The 17841-nt window shown below is 39.9% G+C and overlaps 2 protein-coding genes across 4 annotated transcripts; both read left to right on the top strand.

Annotated features, from left to right (window-relative positions):
- The first annotated feature begins 5737 nt into the window (after positions 1–5737).
- On the top strand, positions 5738–8067 carry LOC148102947 (uncharacterized). 2 transcript variants are annotated; one of them, XM_087840280.1, is made up of 4 exons: positions 5738–5852; positions 6491–6817; positions 7106–7236; positions 7608–8067. In XM_087840280.1, exons 1-4 carry the CDS (start codon positions 5786–5788, stop codon positions 7671–7673), a joined length of 591 nt encoding a protein of 196 aa, XP_087696406.1. In that variant the 5' UTR covers positions 5738–5785; the 3' UTR covers positions 7674–8067. The 2 variants fall into 2 exon arrangements, with proteins under 2 accessions (XP_087696406.1, XP_087696407.1); XM_087840281.1 differs by lacking the exon at positions 5738–5852 and adding an exon at positions 6135–6377.
- A 6657-nt stretch (positions 8068–14724) lies between these two features.
- LOC102785598 (uncharacterized) lies at positions 14725–16569 on the top strand. Of its 2 annotated transcripts, none has more exons than XM_035908033.2 (4): positions 14725–14827; positions 14925–15251; positions 15694–15848; positions 16071–16569. In XM_035908033.2, exons 1-4 carry the CDS (start codon positions 14749–14751, stop codon positions 16155–16157), a joined length of 648 nt encoding a protein of 215 aa, XP_035763926.2. In that variant the 5' UTR covers positions 14725–14748; the 3' UTR covers positions 16158–16569. The 2 variants fall into 2 exon arrangements, with proteins under 2 accessions (XP_035763926.2, XP_006791616.2); XM_006791553.2 differs by having other exon boundaries at positions 14728–14812.
- Positions 16570–17841: the final 1272 nt, after the last annotated feature.

Raw genomic sequence — 17841 nt, 5'->3', positions numbered from 1 at the left:
GCGCTGAGTATTATTTATACTCATTGTAATGGAGCCTGAAGGCAGCAGCCACAGAGAGCAAAGAAAGGCTCTGGGTCTGGAAATCTGCCCAGCCGAAAAAAGGAAAAAAAAGACTATGGCCGCTGCCAGTTATGTCAAAAGAGAAACTGCACTATCTCTTCATGACATCATACACTGAATATTTGGCTCTGGTTACAGTGTGCTTGATTTAGGAGAGGTGTTTTTGCTCTGACTTTTTAAAGCAAAAGTCTTTTTTCCCAAAAGGTGAAAAGTGATTCATACAAGACGTAATGTTACTTTTAGAACCCGGCCATTACCAGCACTGCTCAGAGATGGCTTTATTTGGTCTTAGCCTGAGCACTTTAACTTCTTAAGCATTATTAGTAATACACAAAGCACAGAAGTAATTCTCTTAAAAAGCACTTGGCGCTTGGGGTTTTGTTAAACACATCAGACTTGTAAAATATCAGCTCCGCTCTTTTACTCCTGAATTAAATACCTCGCCAATTATGTTCTGGTGAATTGCACCCACAGGGATTTGGATTCGCTGGAATGCTTTTTTTGGAAAATAAAAAAGTTGCCTTCAACTCGATTAGAGGTAGTTTTACGCATTAAGTGGTTTGAAATTTACAGTTCTGCTGTATTTGAGAAGATGTTTGTGGTATACAGTAAAAAAATATACATGCAATGTAATATAACTGGGTTAAAAGTGTTATTAACAGCAACTATGCAAGTACAGTTGCTTTTTCAGTGATTAGAAGTCTGCTCCTGGAATACAGGGAAACCTGTTTAGCTGTGCTTTAATGCAAATATCTAAAACCAGTTCACTGGGTGAAAATACTGTTTGTACCAGATGTCAGACTGTTTCAGGATGATCAGAAGGAAGAAATAACTCCAAAAAGGTCCCAACTCATTACGACCAAAGTACGCAGCTCTCAACCTTGAAGCAGGCAGGCTACAGCAGCAGAAGATCACTCTATGTGCCACTGAGGATACAATTCGCATGACATCAATAATATTTGGACAAGGTCACAAAAATGTTGCCTGGTCTGATGAGTCTGCTGCATTTGAATGGTAGGGGCAGAAATGGGCATGACTGTACGATAAGCGGAAAGGAGGCAGAGGACTGGTGAGTGTCAGAACCACCATCCAGGACGAGACAACGAACATCCATGAGGACATGAGGAAGATGACCACAACTGACCACGTTTTCAGTGAATACATGAGGCAGCAGAAACCTGAGACAGAAGCGGAGCAAGGAGAAGGACCATCATGTAAGGACACGTCCATGCACGGTATGTGCTGTCAAATACATAAAGTGACTGAGATCCAGAAATCGTTCCAATGGCTGGACAAAGCTGGACTGAAAGACAGCACAGAGGCAAGATCCATAGAGGCTGGGGTCTATCACACCAGGCAAGACCCCAGGTGCAGGCTATGTAAAGATGCCCCTGAGACAATTCAGCACATAACAACAGGGTGCAAGATGCTAGCAGGCAAAGGCCGGCATAGTATACAGAAACATCTGTACTGAGTATGGCCTGGAAGTCCCGAGGTCAAAATGGGAGACGCACCCTAGGGTGGTTAAGAATGACAGAGCCAGATGGACAAAGTGGTGATGGCTAACCACCTGGACATAGAAGTGGAAGACAAGCAGAGGAAGACAGCTGTCGTGGTATATGTGGTGATACCAAGTGATAGCAACATCAGAGAAAAAGGACGATTAGAAGCTCGAAAAGTACCAAGAGCTGAGAGAAGAGCTCAAGGAGATATGGACGGTGAAGGCAACAGTGATCCCAGTGGTAATCGGAGCACTCGGTGCAAGAGGGGAATTTATAAACACACATACATAGAACCCATGATTCTGAGCTATGAGGTGCTAGAAACATCACTACCTGTAATGATCCCTTCTAAACATACGGGAGAATACATTACAGCAGCCCGCCTTGATTGAATGGTGGTCTGTTGTGGACTCAATGACTCTTTCTAAGCCTCTTACTATGAATCCGTGGGGGTCTAGAAGGCAGATCCTTCTGTACAGATCAGACATGATTAATCTGATCTTTACTCACTGACTTGAAGTTTCTGGCTGTCAGAGCACTCTTCAGCCATAACAGACAACAAAAATGGGTCATTTTAAAGTTTATGGCGACCACACCAGAGTATTTGAGGCTAGTGTTTTTGCTGGGCCCACCTGATTAACCAGACTACAACATTTTAGTGTATCGCTCGCGTCTACGCAGGTCTATGACCTGAATACAAGTTATCAAGATTATTTCGAGCATTCCTGACAACGCTGGCTCCTTCAGAGCCAAACCGTGAGCTGTTCGTAGAGTTCTGTGGCACAGAGGTATGTTTCAGCCCTCATCTGCCAAGAAAGGCATGCACGGGTCACTCAAGATCAGGAAAAGAACTTCCTGCCCTGGAGAAATGCCAGGATGCCGGAGTGCACTCAATGAAGGCTTGTTTTCTCTAAGTGCTACATCCACAGGGAAAGTCCTGTGCTTTTTATTACAGCCTATCACACAGAATCAGCCCAGATCCTTGGTGTTTTCCACAGTTTACTTCTGATGCACATATGACCACCGGTGGGGAAGTAACAAGGCACAATTCAAACACTGTCTTTCAATGTGCTGTGCACTCATTTAGATATTTCTTCCACCACATATTTCTAATGACTTTTGAAGCATAGACAGTGACGTTTAACAGTTTATAAAACTGAGTCATGCTGCAGATGGTTAGATTGTGACAATGCAGTGTGTTAGTGCATAAATACTAATGATAAAACAACAAGGTCACATGTAATAATAATTCTTCAGGTGCTTTGAGATTATAATATTTACTAATACTTCTATCAGATTTTCTCATGTAGGATTCCTGCATTTTCTTACCTGTACGTTCCTGTTTCTACAAACAAGAGGTGCTCACTTCATAGACCCTTTAGAAATACACTCATTTGGAGTTTGCATTATTTGAGTCATAGCAAAGAAAAACTGCAGCGTTGTGGTTCACCCTTTTTTTCTCCTGGTCAGCGGCTAATCAGTAAAACTGCTTTGGAAACAGACTCCCCTTTCTATCCCCCCCGATCATCCTACTAATCTTTATAGAAAGACGAGAGATTACCATTTTCCTCCCCCACAGCCATATGCCAACTTATTTAACTGATGCCTGCAATGAATGTTTCAGCATCCTTGCTCATTTGCAACTTAAGTGTATTGACAGGACCATTAAAGCATGTGCAGTCCAGATGAGGCCTCCCTGTGTCTCGGGAGGATCCGAAAGGCTACGTGAGCACGGAAGCAGATTGGGAAATTGAGGTGAGTCATCTCTGAGTGACAATCAGGCAATCAATACCGCCGTGCAGTCATACTGGCCTGACTCAGCAACCTTTCTAGGCTGCTTAAAGGAAGATTGTGCGATTATCACAAAACTATACATGGAAGAGCCGATTAAAGCTGCTGAGCTGCCTTTGTGCAGTTGCTGTGAACAGAAATAAATCATCCTGATTATCTTGCAAATTCAAAAAAACTCCCACTCACCAGGAGCACAAACAGGAAGCACTGGTAGGCAAATGGGGCAGGGCTGTTTCCGCAGGCACAAAGGCCACATAAAAGCCCTGCTCGCAGCATCTGCTTCCAATCAGATTGAAGCTGCTTAACTGCATGAGACTGGAGGAAGGGAACTGATGGAGAAAAGAGTGATGGGGTGGACAGGGACCTTTTTTTTTTTTATCCCATCCCTGAGGAGAAACAGACAGAGCAAAAAGGGGAGGGGCTGTTTTCTGTAGTTATTGATTGACTGGTTGAGCCTATGGTTCTCTCAGGTTGGTGCTTTTTGAGGTCATTTCTTCAACCTACTTTGGTCATCTTTTTATATCTTACACTCTGCCTGTGACGGCTGACAGGCTTGGCAGCAGGACTTGATGATGATTCTCCATCTGTCCTTGAAAAACGTGGCTGGATATGTCTGTTTTAATATCTATGTTAGATTTTTTTCTTTTAACGCTTTTTGCTGCTTCATACTCCGGTCCCTGTGATTTAACGGTCTATGGACGAGCTCCCATACGCACAACCATTTTTTCCCCCAGTGTGGTTGTGGTTTGCACTGAGGCCCCTGTGGGGATTTTAACGGCAGGATCTTGTTTGTTGCTTGTTAAAAACGTCGGCTTTAAAGCACTTTTTAAATAATTAATGTGCCATTGTCGATTTTCTGAATTAAAGTGAACATAATCTGCTGTTCCTTTGAAAAAGGTTTGACAGTGTGAGCGTGACACGGTTACTTCAAAGACAGTCAGTATGTTCAAAACATTATTTTTAAATCATTTTTGTTGTTGCGTGTGACAATAAACATTTAACCAACTTCAAAAACATTAAACCTACTACAAGCATGTCTTCAAATTATGACTGAGTAATGTTTGTCTGTTTTTTCTTTAAATGAATGATTTGTAAAACATACATTTGGTGCTAATAACTCCAGAATAAAGGATCTTATCAACTTTTCACCTAAAATGCTAATAGAAAACTAATTTTATTATTTTTGCTAGGACAATGGGAAATCAGTCCAGTGATTTATTGAAACTTGCGCAAACATACACTGAAATAGAATGAATAAGGCAAACAGGCAAGACTGTACAATTCTAACAAGTTTGAAAATCAACATTTTGTATGATGACCTTTATTTTTTAACACAGCGTGAACTCTCAGGAATATTTTCTTGTCATTTCTGTAAGTTGTCTTCAGGAATAGTTCTCCAGGCTACTTGAAGGAGATTCAAAGCTCTTCTTCAGATGTTGGCTGCCTTTTTTGTCTGTTCTCTGTGAAGATGATCACTGCTTCAGTGATGTAGAGGTTCGGGTTCTGTGGAGGCCATTCCATTACTGATAGGTTTATTTTGTCCTTTTCAGCTATGCTTTTTTTGTTTTTTTTTTTGGATTGGCTGGGTTTGGGATCATTGCCATACTAAAAAATAAAGGCATTACCAATCAGATGCTTTCCAGATGGTACTGCATGATGAAACAAATCTCATGTGTTCATGATTGCATCAATCAATCCCTAACATCATTGGCTGAAATGCAGCCCAGACAGAACCTCAACCGTGTTTTACAGATAACTGTAAAACACTCACTGTTGCACCTCTCTCCTGACCTCCTCAGTACACTCAAATTTGGACTCATTAATCCATAAGACCTGTTCAAGCAGATTTTCAATCCAGTTGTTGTGCAATTTGGCATACGTCACCCTTTTCTCCCTGTTTCACTTTCTTAAAAATGACTTCTTAACAACGACCCATCCTCTGAGACCATTTCAGTGAACAGCAGATGAATCAACAGGTCTTTGCTAGCACAATACTTTCAGATTTTGAAAGCAATACTTCTAATTCAGCATTACTGCTTGTGCCAAAGTTTTTAAAAAAGTTAGTTTTTTGTGCCACTAGAGGGCGATGCACAAGCTCCTTTGTGGGCACTAAACTCCTTCCAGCATGATTTATAGAAATAAAAACCCCATAAATAACTCAATGATGATATTTTTCAGAGCTTTAATGAAACACGGTCTGTGTTTATGTATGTCACATATGCGGTATGAGAAACTGAATATAACACAATTTAAGACATTGAAAAAAAACATCAGTTGGTCTGTTTTGTGATTTTGTATTCGGGGGTGGGTTGTTTTTTGCTTACTTGCGAAACCAGTTAGTGTCTGGTTCACAATGTCACGTGCAGTGAAACCAAAAGCAGTTTTTCTTTAAGGAATTAGATTTTGTGTGAAACATAACTATCAGTGTCAACATGTCTGCCGTTTGGTTACAGCTGATAACCCTCCTTTGTGTCTCTTTTGGAGCCCCAGGCAGAGCAGGTAAGACTGACTTTTACTCAAGAGTTGCCAAATGCCTTTCTTTGGGTAGAGCTGTGTTGAGCCAGTGAACTGCTTTCCTTATGTGAAAACTGAAAGAATGGCATTAAACCTGTTTTGTGCTTCTATCGCTACATGACACTGTTTCTCATTTTTTGGCCTTTTGCTTTACTCCAAACTCTAAAAAATGCCCCAAATCTCTAAAAAATTAACAAGTTAAAAGCACAAAAGAAAAGCACAGACAGCCTAACATCCACTTTCACTTCTAGTGTAACCGATCGGATCTTCAGTCCTGTTTTAATGACCTGCCACTGACAACATATGTAATATATCTACCCGCAAACGCTATTGGGTATGAAAAGTATTTTTAGAAATGATGTCAGGCATTGTGGGTAAAAACATGCACACATTTCCTGCTGCACAGTTAGACTTTGACTGAGCCTTCAGTGACACTGACTGTCAGCATGTCTGCTGTCTGCCTCTTCATTCTCATCCTTTGTCTCTATGGCACAGCTAGGACTGCTGCAGGTGAGGCTGAGACAGGTGTGTTACAGTAAATGATGTAAGGAGGAAGAGTGCATTCATGTTGATCAAACTGTATTGTGAGATATGACTGTAAGTATGGTGTCTTTTTTATGCAGATGGTTATGCAGTGATACGGAGAAATGTTGGACAGCAAGTCACCATCCAGTGCAGAAGTGCTTCTAATCAGGAAATGCTGTATTTGAAGAGAGGCCTCAATGACGAGGAGGACATTTTTTATTTGACAGATTCACAAAAATCTACTTTTAATCAAAAATTTACTGACAGACTTCAGTTTCATGGGCGAGTCCCCGATGTGGATATTCTCATCAAAAACTTGACCCTGGATGATACAGGACCGTATTGGTGCGTGTACAAAATGAGTGGCAGGAACTATGAGCTCATTACCTCAAGAGGCAATGGGTCTGTGCTGCTGGTGGTGACAGGTGAGTCTGAGTGTTTTTTGTTTGTTTGTTTGTTTTATTCAAAAGCTGTGCAGGAGTACAATATGTGCAAAAATCCACCAAGTGAGTGAATCAGTAAGTTCACACATGTTCTTACATTGTTTTACAGAAACTGAGCACTTCTTCTTTTGTGTGACCGGCAGTGCTGTCAAAATGTATTTGCTGTATTTGTAGGAACATAAAAATAGAAGTGGACAGATATTTTACAGACAGACTTAATTGCAACTTCACAATAAAAACACTGAAGCAATATCTAAATATGTTTTCTAGAAAACAGACCTTTACCTACAGTGCCTAAGTGTGACCAATCACAGGGTGACACGCCCCTGGTCTATGTGGTGATCTGTGCTGGTGTGCTGATTGTCATCCTCATTGCCGCTCTCATCTGGATCGTCATCAAGGTATAAGCATGTCTAAAACCACAGAAGTAGAACCACACATCACTGTAAAAGAATAATAATATATTACAATAAATGACTGTACAGCTAGACCAGCAACAGGCCAGAAACAAATTTCAAGTTAAAAATGATTTATTTTCCTTTCTTTTCTTTTCTTTTTTTGCATTGCCCAATTTTACAACATGTCTGACCACCAAATGTATAACAATTTGCTGGTCAGAGATTATCTTTTAGGAAGATAGACTAATGACAAAAAAGAGGAAAAGAGTGAACCTCAGCAAACAGAGCTTGCACAGACCATTTGTGGTTATATTAATAATCATAGTATAATAATGTACAACAGCCCCACAATTCACTATATGTTTTTCTTCCAGAACAACCGCTTGCACAACAAAGCAAGAACAAGACGAGACTATTTAAACTCTGCACCAGAGTGCTGAAGATCAAGCTTTGTGGTAACTCAGTCTATTTTCACTCCGTGGTTCTTGTATGTGTCTCAGAGAAAGGTGGGTAACAGTGAATTAGAATGTAAAGCGGTACAAAAAAAGAACCACTGGCACTGACGCTGCAGAATATTTAGAAATGCTTTGTATGAAAATAGATGATATAACTCCATCACAGTTAAGCTCAAATATTGTTTTCTTTTTTTAATTATTGAACTGACATGAACATGTTTAAATTCATGTCACTTTCACGGTTTGAATTTCATGTTGTTGTTTTTTTACATATAAAATGATTGTGGATAATTAATTTTGTAAATCAGTGGTTTTCAGATTGTGGTCTGGGTCCCTCTGTTGGGCTCAGAGCAACTGTGAGTGGGGGGAAATAATGAGGGGAAACTATGTAAGTTGAATAATTGTGGTTTATGGAAAATAAATATTTAATTGAATAAAATGTAATCTGGTTGCTTTTTTTAAACCAAGAAATCAAACCTGACCCAAATGGAGACTCAGACACTGAGCTACTGTCATCTTTCCAGCATGATTTGTAGACTTTCTAAACATAGTCCGAATAACCCAATGATAATATTTTAGAAGTTTAATGAGACATAATCTGTGTCCATGTGGATCACATACATTTGTAATTTGAAGTGTCTGACCTGGAAGTCGGAGTTAAAGATATTTATTGTCACTTGTGTATATTTTGACTACAGCTAAAAGTTCAGTGTTTGGTTTTGCAATGTGATGTGCTTTGTGAAAAAAGCAGTGAAACCAAAAGTGGTTTTTCTTTGAGGAATTCGATTTTCTGTGGACTTTACATAGTCAACAGTAAACGTACCCACAAACGCTATTATGTAAAACTATTCTTAGAACTGTGTCAGGCGGTGTGGGTAAAATCACGCAAAGAGTTAGACTTGAGTGACACTCACTGTCAGCATGTCTGCTGTCTGCCTCTTCATTCTCATCCTTTGTCTCTATGGCACAGCTAGGACTGCTGCAGGTGAGGCTGAGACAGGTGTGTTACAGTAAAGGATGATGACTGTGAGCACTGTCTCTTTTTTATGGAGATGTGGAAGGAGTGGTACAGAGAAATGTTGGACAAGTGTCGTGGTTCTAGTTCATGTTGACCCAGCATTTTGAGTTCCATGCCTCTTTGTATTATAATGATCTGAACTCAGTAATGAGTAGCTCCTCCATCCTCCTTCTTTGCCATCAGAACGGTGTGACAACTTGACAGAAAGTTACAATGAATCCACATTTTTCCATCTGCCTTTTGTTTTGTACCTTTTCCCCAGCCACAAATAAAGGGCTCGCCTCCATCCATCCATCCATCCATCCATCCATCCATCCATTCGCTTCCGCTTATCCTTTTCAGGGTCGCGGGGGGCGCTGGAGCCTATCCCAGCTGTCATAGGGCGAGAGGCGGGGTACACCCTGGACAGGTCGCCAGTCTATCGCAGGGGCAACACACAGGGACAGACAACCATTCACACTCACATTCACACCTAGTGGTAATTTGGATTATCCAATTAACCTATCCCCACAAGTCGCATGTCTTTGGACGGTGGGAGGAAGCCGGAGTACTCGGAGGGAACCCACGCAAACATGGGGAGAACATGCAAACTCCACACAGAAAGGAATTGAACTCAGGACCTTCTTGCTGTGCGGCAACAGTGCTAACCACCGTGCCACCGTGCTGCCTCCTCATCTCTCCACACGGTCTGCCAGCGCAGACCTTCACAGAGAGGCTTCAATTAGGAGGAGGACATTTTTTTCACTGATTTACACAAAAATCTGCAATTAACCAAAAATTTACTGAAAGACTTCAGCTTCATGGGAAATTCCCTATCAAAAACTTGACCCTAAAAGATACAGGACCGTGCTGGTGTGTGTACAGAATAACTGACAGGAACTATGCAGTTAAAACCACAAGAAGCTCAGGGTCTGTGCTCCTCGTGGTGACAGGGGAGCCTCATTCGTTCATTTATTCTTCTAGAGAGACCTTTTGAGCTGAACATATTCCCCCAGACATTTTCTTTGTCCAAAAACCAAGTAGGATTTCAACACAGGGGCTTACAAGAAAATATAAGTATTGTAGAGGAAGTCACTGTGTTTTATCTAATGAGTTTCATTTCAGCAAGTCTACAAGCATTAAACAGACCAGCGTTAAAAAGAATGAGCACCTCTGGGTTTTTTTTTGGTTTTTTGTGGTCTGCAATACTGTGAAAATGTATGCCCACTTCCTGGTTTCTTAGGTTTGTGCATATTTCTCACACTTATGTTATTTAAGATCCTCAAATAAATTTTAGTAATAGACAAAGACAAACACTTAATACAATTTTTCAATGTTGAGCTATTTAATTAAAGGAAAAATCTATCCAAACCAACCTGAAATATGTGACAGTAATCGTACTGTGCAGGAATTGTTTTAATTCAGCCACGTTGAAATGATTTTTGGTTATGAAGGTCCTGTTAAGATCATGCCAAAACTTCTTAATCTAATTTAAGTCCAGATTTTGATTAAGCCATTCCAAAACCTTTTTGTTTTGTTCTTTTTAAAACTGATGGCCAGAAATAATCTTTCAGGATTTTCAGGCAGAGAGCAGAATTCATGGTTTCATCAATTACAGCAACTTACTGAGATCCTGAAGCAGCAAAGCAGCCTCAGACCATCACACTACCACCACCATGTTTGACTGGTGGGAAGATGTTCCTTTGATGAAATGCTGTTAATTTTACACCAGATGTAACAAGATGCAAAACTTTCAGATAGCCCAGTTTTTGTCTCGTCAGTCCACAGAATATCCCAAAGTCTTGAGGATCAACAAGATGGTTTTTTTTGGCAAATATGAGACGAACCTTTGATGTTTTTTCTCAGCTGTGATTTTCTCCTTGAAACCCTCCCATAGATGCCATTTTGTTTATTGTTGAATTGTGAACTCTGACCTAACTGAGCCCAGTGAGGAATAATTTTAGTAGGTTGACCACTCCTGGGACGATGCACTGCTGTTCCAGGTCTTTCCCATTTGTGCATAATGGCTCTCACCGTAGTTCTCTGGAGTCCAGAACCTTAGAAATGGCTTTGGAACCCGTTCCAGACTGATAGACTTCAGTCTCTTTGTGTCTCATTTGTTTCTTTAGATTGTGGCATGATGTGTTGATTTTTTCAATCTTTGAGCCTATCTCACTTTGTCAGACAGCTTTTGTTTAAGTGATTTCTCTATTCAACAGGTCTGACAGGTGCGCATCAGTCATTTATGTTGCACACTGTCCTGCCATTGTTGGATAAAACTGCTTGTAACTCAGACGTATTGGTATGAGATTCACCCGTAGCAATAGGGTGAAGGTCATCGTTATTGTTACTGATTAAAGTTGTCTCATTTTTTCTGGGAAATGACTCGGCTGGTGGGAGAGTTTTCCCTGTGTCAAGTGTGTTCCCTATTTGTGTGGTTACTCTTGAGCAATCGTGTAAATTTGATGATGTTGTTGATTTTGCTGAAACATTTATGGCTATGTGCTCAGTGAAAAGATTCCCAAAAGCTGTCCCATTATGTACACTACAAGCCAAAACTGTTATAAAGGACCTGATTAAGTTGTTTTCTACCTTTGGGCTCCCAAAAATCTGACCAAGGAATAACTTTAAGTCAAAAGTGTTTGCGCAAGTTATAGATGAGCTACAGGTTAAACATGAAAAAGCCAGTCCGTACCACCCGGGGAGTCAGGGTGTCCTGGAAAGATTTCACCAAACCCTGAAAACTATGCTGCGCAAGTGCTGCCTGCAGTATGGCAGACAGTGGGATGAGGGTGTGCCATTATTGATGTGTGACATTAGGGAAGCCACTCAAGAATCCTTGTGGTTCAGTCCGTCAGATCTAGTGTTTGGTTATGTGGTCTGATGCCTCCTTTGGCTCCTTAAGGAGAAATGGTTGTCAGAAACTTCTGAAATTCAACATAATGTTCTCGATTAGGTTAGCAGTCTTCGCGAGAGACTCCACTTTGCATGTCAGTTAGCACAGGAAAATATGACGCATGCACAGACTAAGATAAAGGCTCATTATGATGAAAACAAAAAAAAGTGTCCAGCCTGGAGAGAAAGTGTTGGTGTTGTTATCTATGGTAGGATTCAGCTTGCAAGCCAAGTTCGCTGGTCCATGTCTAGTAGAAACGAAAACCAGTGACAATAATTATGTGATCCAAACCCCACATAGACAGAGAAAGTCAGGGGTTTGCCACATGTTGAAATCATTACTCAAGAAACCACTTGGTTGTGTCAGTCCCTATGTGCACCACTAGTGTCATGATGCGCTGAAAACGTCTGAGATCTTAAATAATCCAGAAACCAAACCAACTTTAGATACACTTTCTCATTCAATGTATTTTCTTTATTTTACTACTTTCTACATTGTAGATACATACTGAAGACATAAAGTTTATGCATAAGTTCAGTAAGGAAACACAAGGACTCATTTTAGGACAGATCGAGATCGGGCCTTTTGGGGTAGTGGCTCAAAAAAGAAAAGAAAAGAAAAGAAAAGAAAAGAAAAGAAAAGAAAAACTTAGCTTGGTTTTTATGATTTAGAGGTAACTTTAAAAAAACACAAAACAGCCAAAGACATTCCTGTTCAGATGGACATTTGATTTAATTATGTATCTGACCCTGTGTTGTTCACAAATCTGTTTCATTGTTTAGATGTATTTCTTTTTTCTTTTAGAGTCAGGCACCCTGTCTTTTAAAGTTGCTTGCTTTTTCTAATAAAACATGAAATTCTTGTTATTTTTGTTTAAAATCGTTTATTTGTTTTATGTTTATCAGGAATTCAAACAAAGACGCAGGGGAAACCTGACCAAAGCAGACTTGAGGGACAAAAATATTTGCAGTGGCGTTTTTACCATTAACGCATTCTTTATGATACCCATGAATTCATCCGTGGATATGAATGTGTGCAGTTCTCAAATCTCCCTGCTTATTAAACAAAAGAAACATTTGTGGATTTCTATCTGGGTGGAAGCTTTTGCAGAGGTTTTAACAGGGTTGTCTCCATATCTTGTAAAAGTTCAGCTTTCAGACTCATTTTAATCACTTGTTCTTGCTTTTGCACTCACGAAGACATAATCACATGTGGATTTGGAGAGACTTTGTCTGTACCTGGAGCCTGAGTAGCAGAAGAAAAGCATTCCCAGTAAATACATCTGGGAATACGCCCATGAAAGTAACCTCAGTGAACATGTGCCAGCAACCCGTGAGAACAGTCAATCTTACCTGTCATACCACCCTGTGGTAATCGGCCTTAAACTGGCAAAAAGAAAAAGACTTGAAAACCACTGTTTGGATAGCAGCTTTGGTAATATTTTGATAATATTATTATGTAATATTAGCAATAAATTCTTACTTGTTGTAAATACAGAAGTCTTAATTAAAGTCTTGTAGAGCTTTTGAGTCTTTTGCACTAACTGTGACACTCCCCTTTAGTCTATAGCTGTGAGGTCAGAGCCAGCAGCTACTTGTCTCCCATCAAGGACCAGAGGTTGATCCACAATGTGCACGTGCAAAGCAAGCAGAAAAAAAACCTGCTTGCATCTCAGCTTGAAAAGCTTAAGCCTTTGTTGACGGGACGCCCTGTGGATCTCAGTAGGGTCAAAGACAAGCCTGCTTCCTGTGACTATAGCCAACTGCAGCCACAAGATGGTAGTAAAGTAAAGGCTGATTGCAAGCAGGCAGGGAGTTTATGACAGACTGATGGAAGAGGATGCTTCCACCAGGCAAGCACTAGTGAAATCTGAAGCACACATTAATTGTTTTTCCTGGAGTGGATTTCCCAATGAATTCACCCCAAGGTCAGACTGTGCAATGCTCAGAGAAACTGCAAAGAAAGCAAGCACTAACAGTTAGAAAAAGTAGCATGACCTGTGTTAAATGGTTGCCAGGGTCTCTTCTATGTAAAATGAACGTGACAGCATGGCTCAGGTTTGCAAAGTTGCATCTTTAACAAAGCATGTTGTTGAAGGGGTGATGACTTGGGTTTGGTTGTTCTGAGTCGACCATGAACTCTTCTGTATACTAAAGTATTCTAGAGTCAAATGTGAGGCCATGTGTCTGACTGTTAAAGCTCGTCTGAAATGATATCATGCAGTAGGAAGAATGTATAACAGAATGACTTAAAAAGAAAACAGTGCTTCTGGAATGAGCCAGTAAAAGTTCAGACCTCAAGCTTATCAAAATGCTTAGTGGGAAATTCAGACTGCCGTACATAAACAAATGTTTACAAACCTCTGACAAAAAACAGTGGGCCAAAATCTCTCCACAACAATGTCCAATACTGATAAAGTCATACAGGAAACAATTAATTCAAGTTAGTGTTTTAAAAGGTGGCTTGATGAGCTGCTGAATTATGCAGTGAGCTTAGTTTCTGCTAAATACTCAGAGGGCTGTGAAAACTTCGCACGATAACCATCAGTCTGCAGTAGTCTGTGGTTAACACCAAATATCTGTTTTTCTACTGCTGGGGGGCGTTCTAAGTGTTCTAAAAATGGCCCTCCAGCCTCTGTTGACAATCTCCTGGCCTACTTTGACATGATTTGTGCACACTGCATAAACATACATAGTCTATATCACCCAGAGACAATACTTAAGAAATGTTTGATGAATAACAGTCTCATTTTCATTCAGATCACACACATTTGTAGTGACCTGAGGAGCTGAGGAATTTTATCATTAAATAAAAGCTCTTTATTTTTGCAGAAAAGCATATTAATGTATTTGTTTGTCAGGTGTCTTTGTCCTGTTGCATCTTTCCCCCCTTTGAGCAACTGCAAGCTCCCAAAACATATGAGGCTGTGACAATACCCTGCCTGAAAACCAGAGAAGTTTAAAATGCTAAATTGGTTAAAGGTGGCTTTAATGCTCTGCCAGTGATAATGAATGCACGGTGCTTATATTTTCATTGTCACTCACTGTTACCACTACGTCACGTGTTGCTTTCAAGAAGTGTGTCAGGCGGTGTGGGTAAAAACATGCACACATTTCCTGTTGAATAGTTAGACTTCAACTCAACCTGGAGTGACACTCACTGTCATCATGTCTGCTGTCTGCCTCTTCATTCTCATCCTTTGTCTCTATGGCACAGCTAGGACTGCTGCAGGTGAGGCTGAGACAGGTGTGTTACAGTAAATGATGTAAGGAGGAAGAGTTCATTCATGTTGATCAAACTGTATTGTGAGATATGATTGTAAGTATTGTCTTTTTTTATGCAGATGGTTATGCAGTGATACGGAGAAAAGTTGGACAGCAAGTCACCATCCAGTGCAGAAGTGCTTCTAATCAGGAGATGCTGTATTTGAAGAGAGGCCTCAATGAGGAGGAGGACATTTTTTATTTGACAGATTTACAAAAATCTACTATTAATCAAAAATTTACTGACAGACTTCAGTTTCATGGGCAAGTCCCCAATGTGGATATTCTCATCAAAAACCTGACCCTGGATGATACAGGACCGTACTGGTGCGTGTACAAAATGAGTGGCAAGAACTATGAGCTCAAAACCTCAAGAGGCAATGGGTCTGTGCTGCTGGTGGTGACAGGTGAGTCTGAACAGTTTATTTATGCTTCTGCAAAACTTACTGAGCTGAAAGTTTTCCACCGGACATTTATGTTATACAAAAACCATGTAAGAGTTCAACATGTGCTTTACAACAAAATACACCAAAGTATTGTAGAGGAAGATGTAGAATTAGTCACTCATGTGATCCATTAATCAATATCAGACTGTTTATATTTATTGTTATTTATATTAGAGGCAGAAAGTGTTTCATTTCATTTTTAAACAGACTGGTGTTACAGAAATGGAGCGTTTCTGCTTTTGTGTGGCTCTAAATGTGATTTCTCTGAATTATTTATTTATTTTTTTTAATTTGTGATGTCAGAACAGAAAATATACAGATGGAGGGAAAATTCCTAATGAAACAGAAAAATTTACAACTTTACAGTCAAAACAATTTAATAATCGTTGAATATAATTTTTAGAAAGCGGATCAGCAGCAGATGATCCGCTTTCTAAAGCGGATCATCATGGGTGCATTGGGCAGTCCCAGGGTGACCTGGTCCTGGTCTCTGTGGTCATCTGTGCTGCTGTGCTCATTGTCGTCCTCACGGTCTTCCTCGTATGGATCATCATCAAGGTATGTGCTTTGATGTGACAGCATCTGTGTGTGTGTGTGACCTGTAAATGTTAAAACATCATGAGTCGTATAATCATAAAACTCTTTAGAAATTGTATTGTTACAAAGATGAAGAGAGACTGAAATCTCAGCAACAACAAGCTCCACAAAATTCAGCGAATAATAATCAAATCGCTTAACGTGACCTGCAAATAACAGTCGGCATTGTCTTTTTCCTCCCAGACCAAGCCTTTGCGCAGCACAGTGAAAAAAAGACAAGTCCCGGTCAACGACGTTTATGAGGATATGCGCGGCACAATCAGGCGCTGAAGAGTTTACAGAGCCGACGCCAAACTCCGTGAACTCTCGGCATCACTGTGGTGTAAGCTCGGTCTGTTCTCACGCTTCATGCCCTGTGTGGGTGTCTGTTAAAGAGCAACAGTGAGGTAAAATGGTGCAACACAAAAACACTTGCTCTGTAGATTATTTGTAATCTTTATAAGAGGATTGTCAACATTGAGGCTTGTCAGTGGTATGTTGGGATGTACCCAGACGGAGGCGGAGAGTTTTTTTTTTTGTTTGCAACTGTAAATATGTTAATCTTTGTTGTCAGTTTATCAAAAACGTTGCTTTTTTTACTAAACTTTTTTAAAAATATATAATTTAATGCAATATGTGATGTCTTTGGGGGGTACAGTCGCTGCAGCGTGAGGCAGGGTGGGTGGGACATTCACTTGGGGTGGGGTGGACTGAATGAATTGAATTTGTATGTGTTTGTGTACATGTGTTGATTTTTCCAGTATCTGAAGAGGGAAATAAGCCAGAAAACAGTTAGTGTAAATGAAGACACGAATGTCTTGTAAAATACTGTGTATTTTCATCTTAATAAACTATCTGCCATCCATATGAATCTAGTTAGTTTTTATTTATTTTTAGTAAGACGTGGCACTGAGATTACTACAGCAGTACAAACTCACAGCATAATACAACAGTGTTACCACGTGTTAATACAGCACCAGATATGTTGGTGTGCAATGTCTACATGTCTTCATACATTAGCATGATTTTAACAACGGGACCGTGTTCGTTACTCAAACTAGTCAAACTAATGCAATGCTAGGACGATTACTTTAAAGGCATAAAAACTGTTATAGTTTTAAAATGTTTCTATCATATGCCAAAGAAGTAACACTTTAGCTTTTAAAGCTTATGCTCATTTCCACTGTAAAAGATTTATAATACAATCAATGTCATTTTTCTAAATGGTTGTTAATTTAAAAATTACAAAAATTAAATAACTAAAAAATTACCAAGGGTTGCTATAAATGTTAAAGTAATTTCCTAACTTACAGGCAGCTGGATGTCAGTAACTTACTGTAAAAAGTATTTTCAGTAACATATTGTATTTTTCATTTACAGTAATTAAAAAAAAAAAAACAGATGTTGTGAAACCCTCTCGACCACAACCCTGAGAGGAAAAAAATCTAATCAAAATACCACATGAAAACTTTTTTTCTCCCTGCTTACTTTACAGTCGCGGACTGTAAGGCAGAGGGCAACAAAACAAGTCAGAGGACAGGGCACTTAAAAATGTCTCAGATATAAGTAAATGAATAGCAATAATAATTTATACCAACCTTTTAGTATTTTAAAAGAAATCTTCTCTCTCATTGGCCATTTTTTCTCAGCCAGGTTACCACGGTGAATGGAATTACAGTAGTGAGCAGGTACTTTCCCACACTCCTTTGGCATTTACAGTAATTTACTGTTTACACATATTACAGTATCTTACTGTGCAGTGGTGTGAAGAAGTCTTTGCCCCCTTCTTGATTTACTTTTTTGGGGGGTGTTTGTCATACTTTTCAGATCATCAAACACATTTACATATTAGAAAAAGATAATGCGAGTAAACACAAAGCAGCTTCTAAATGAAAGTGTTTATTATTAAGGGTGGTGTGTGTGTGTGTGTGTGGGGGGGGGGGGGGGGGGGGGGGGGACCCAAACCTACATGGCC

This window comes from Neolamprologus brichardi, chromosome 4 (genome assembly GCF_056152115.1).
Source record: "Neolamprologus brichardi isolate AB-2024 chromosome 4, ASM5615211v1, whole genome shotgun sequence".
Taxonomy (NCBI): Eukaryota; Metazoa; Chordata; class Actinopteri; order Cichliformes; family Cichlidae; genus Neolamprologus; species Neolamprologus brichardi.
This window is presented reverse-complemented; position numbering and strand designations above follow the sequence as displayed.

Excerpts from the sequence above, each read along its gene's own strand:
- LOC148102947 (XM_087840280.1), top strand. The coding sequence starts at position 5,786 with ATGTCTGCCGTTTGGTTACAGCTGATAACCCTCCTTTGTGTCTCTTTT. Across the intron at positions 6,818-7,105 it reads TGTGCTGCTGGTGGTGACAG|AAAACAGACCTTTACCTACA; the intron begins GTGAGTCTGAGT and ends TATGTTTTCTAG. Across the intron at positions 7,237-7,607 it reads TCATCTGGATCGTCATCAAG|AACAACCGCTTGCACAACAA; the intron begins GTATAAGCATGT and ends TTTTTCTTCCAG.
- LOC102785598 (XM_035908033.2), top strand. The coding sequence starts at position 14,749 with ATGTCTGCTGTCTGCCTCTTCATTCTCATCCTTTGTCTCTATGGCACA. Across the intron at positions 14,828-14,924 it reads TGCAGGTGAGGCTGAGACAG|ATGGTTATGCAGTGATACGG; the intron begins GTGTGTTACAGT and ends TTTTTTATGCAG. Across the intron at positions 15,252-15,693 it reads TGTGCTGCTGGTGGTGACAG|AAAGCGGATCAGCAGCAGAT; the intron begins GTGAGTCTGAAC and ends TATAATTTTTAG.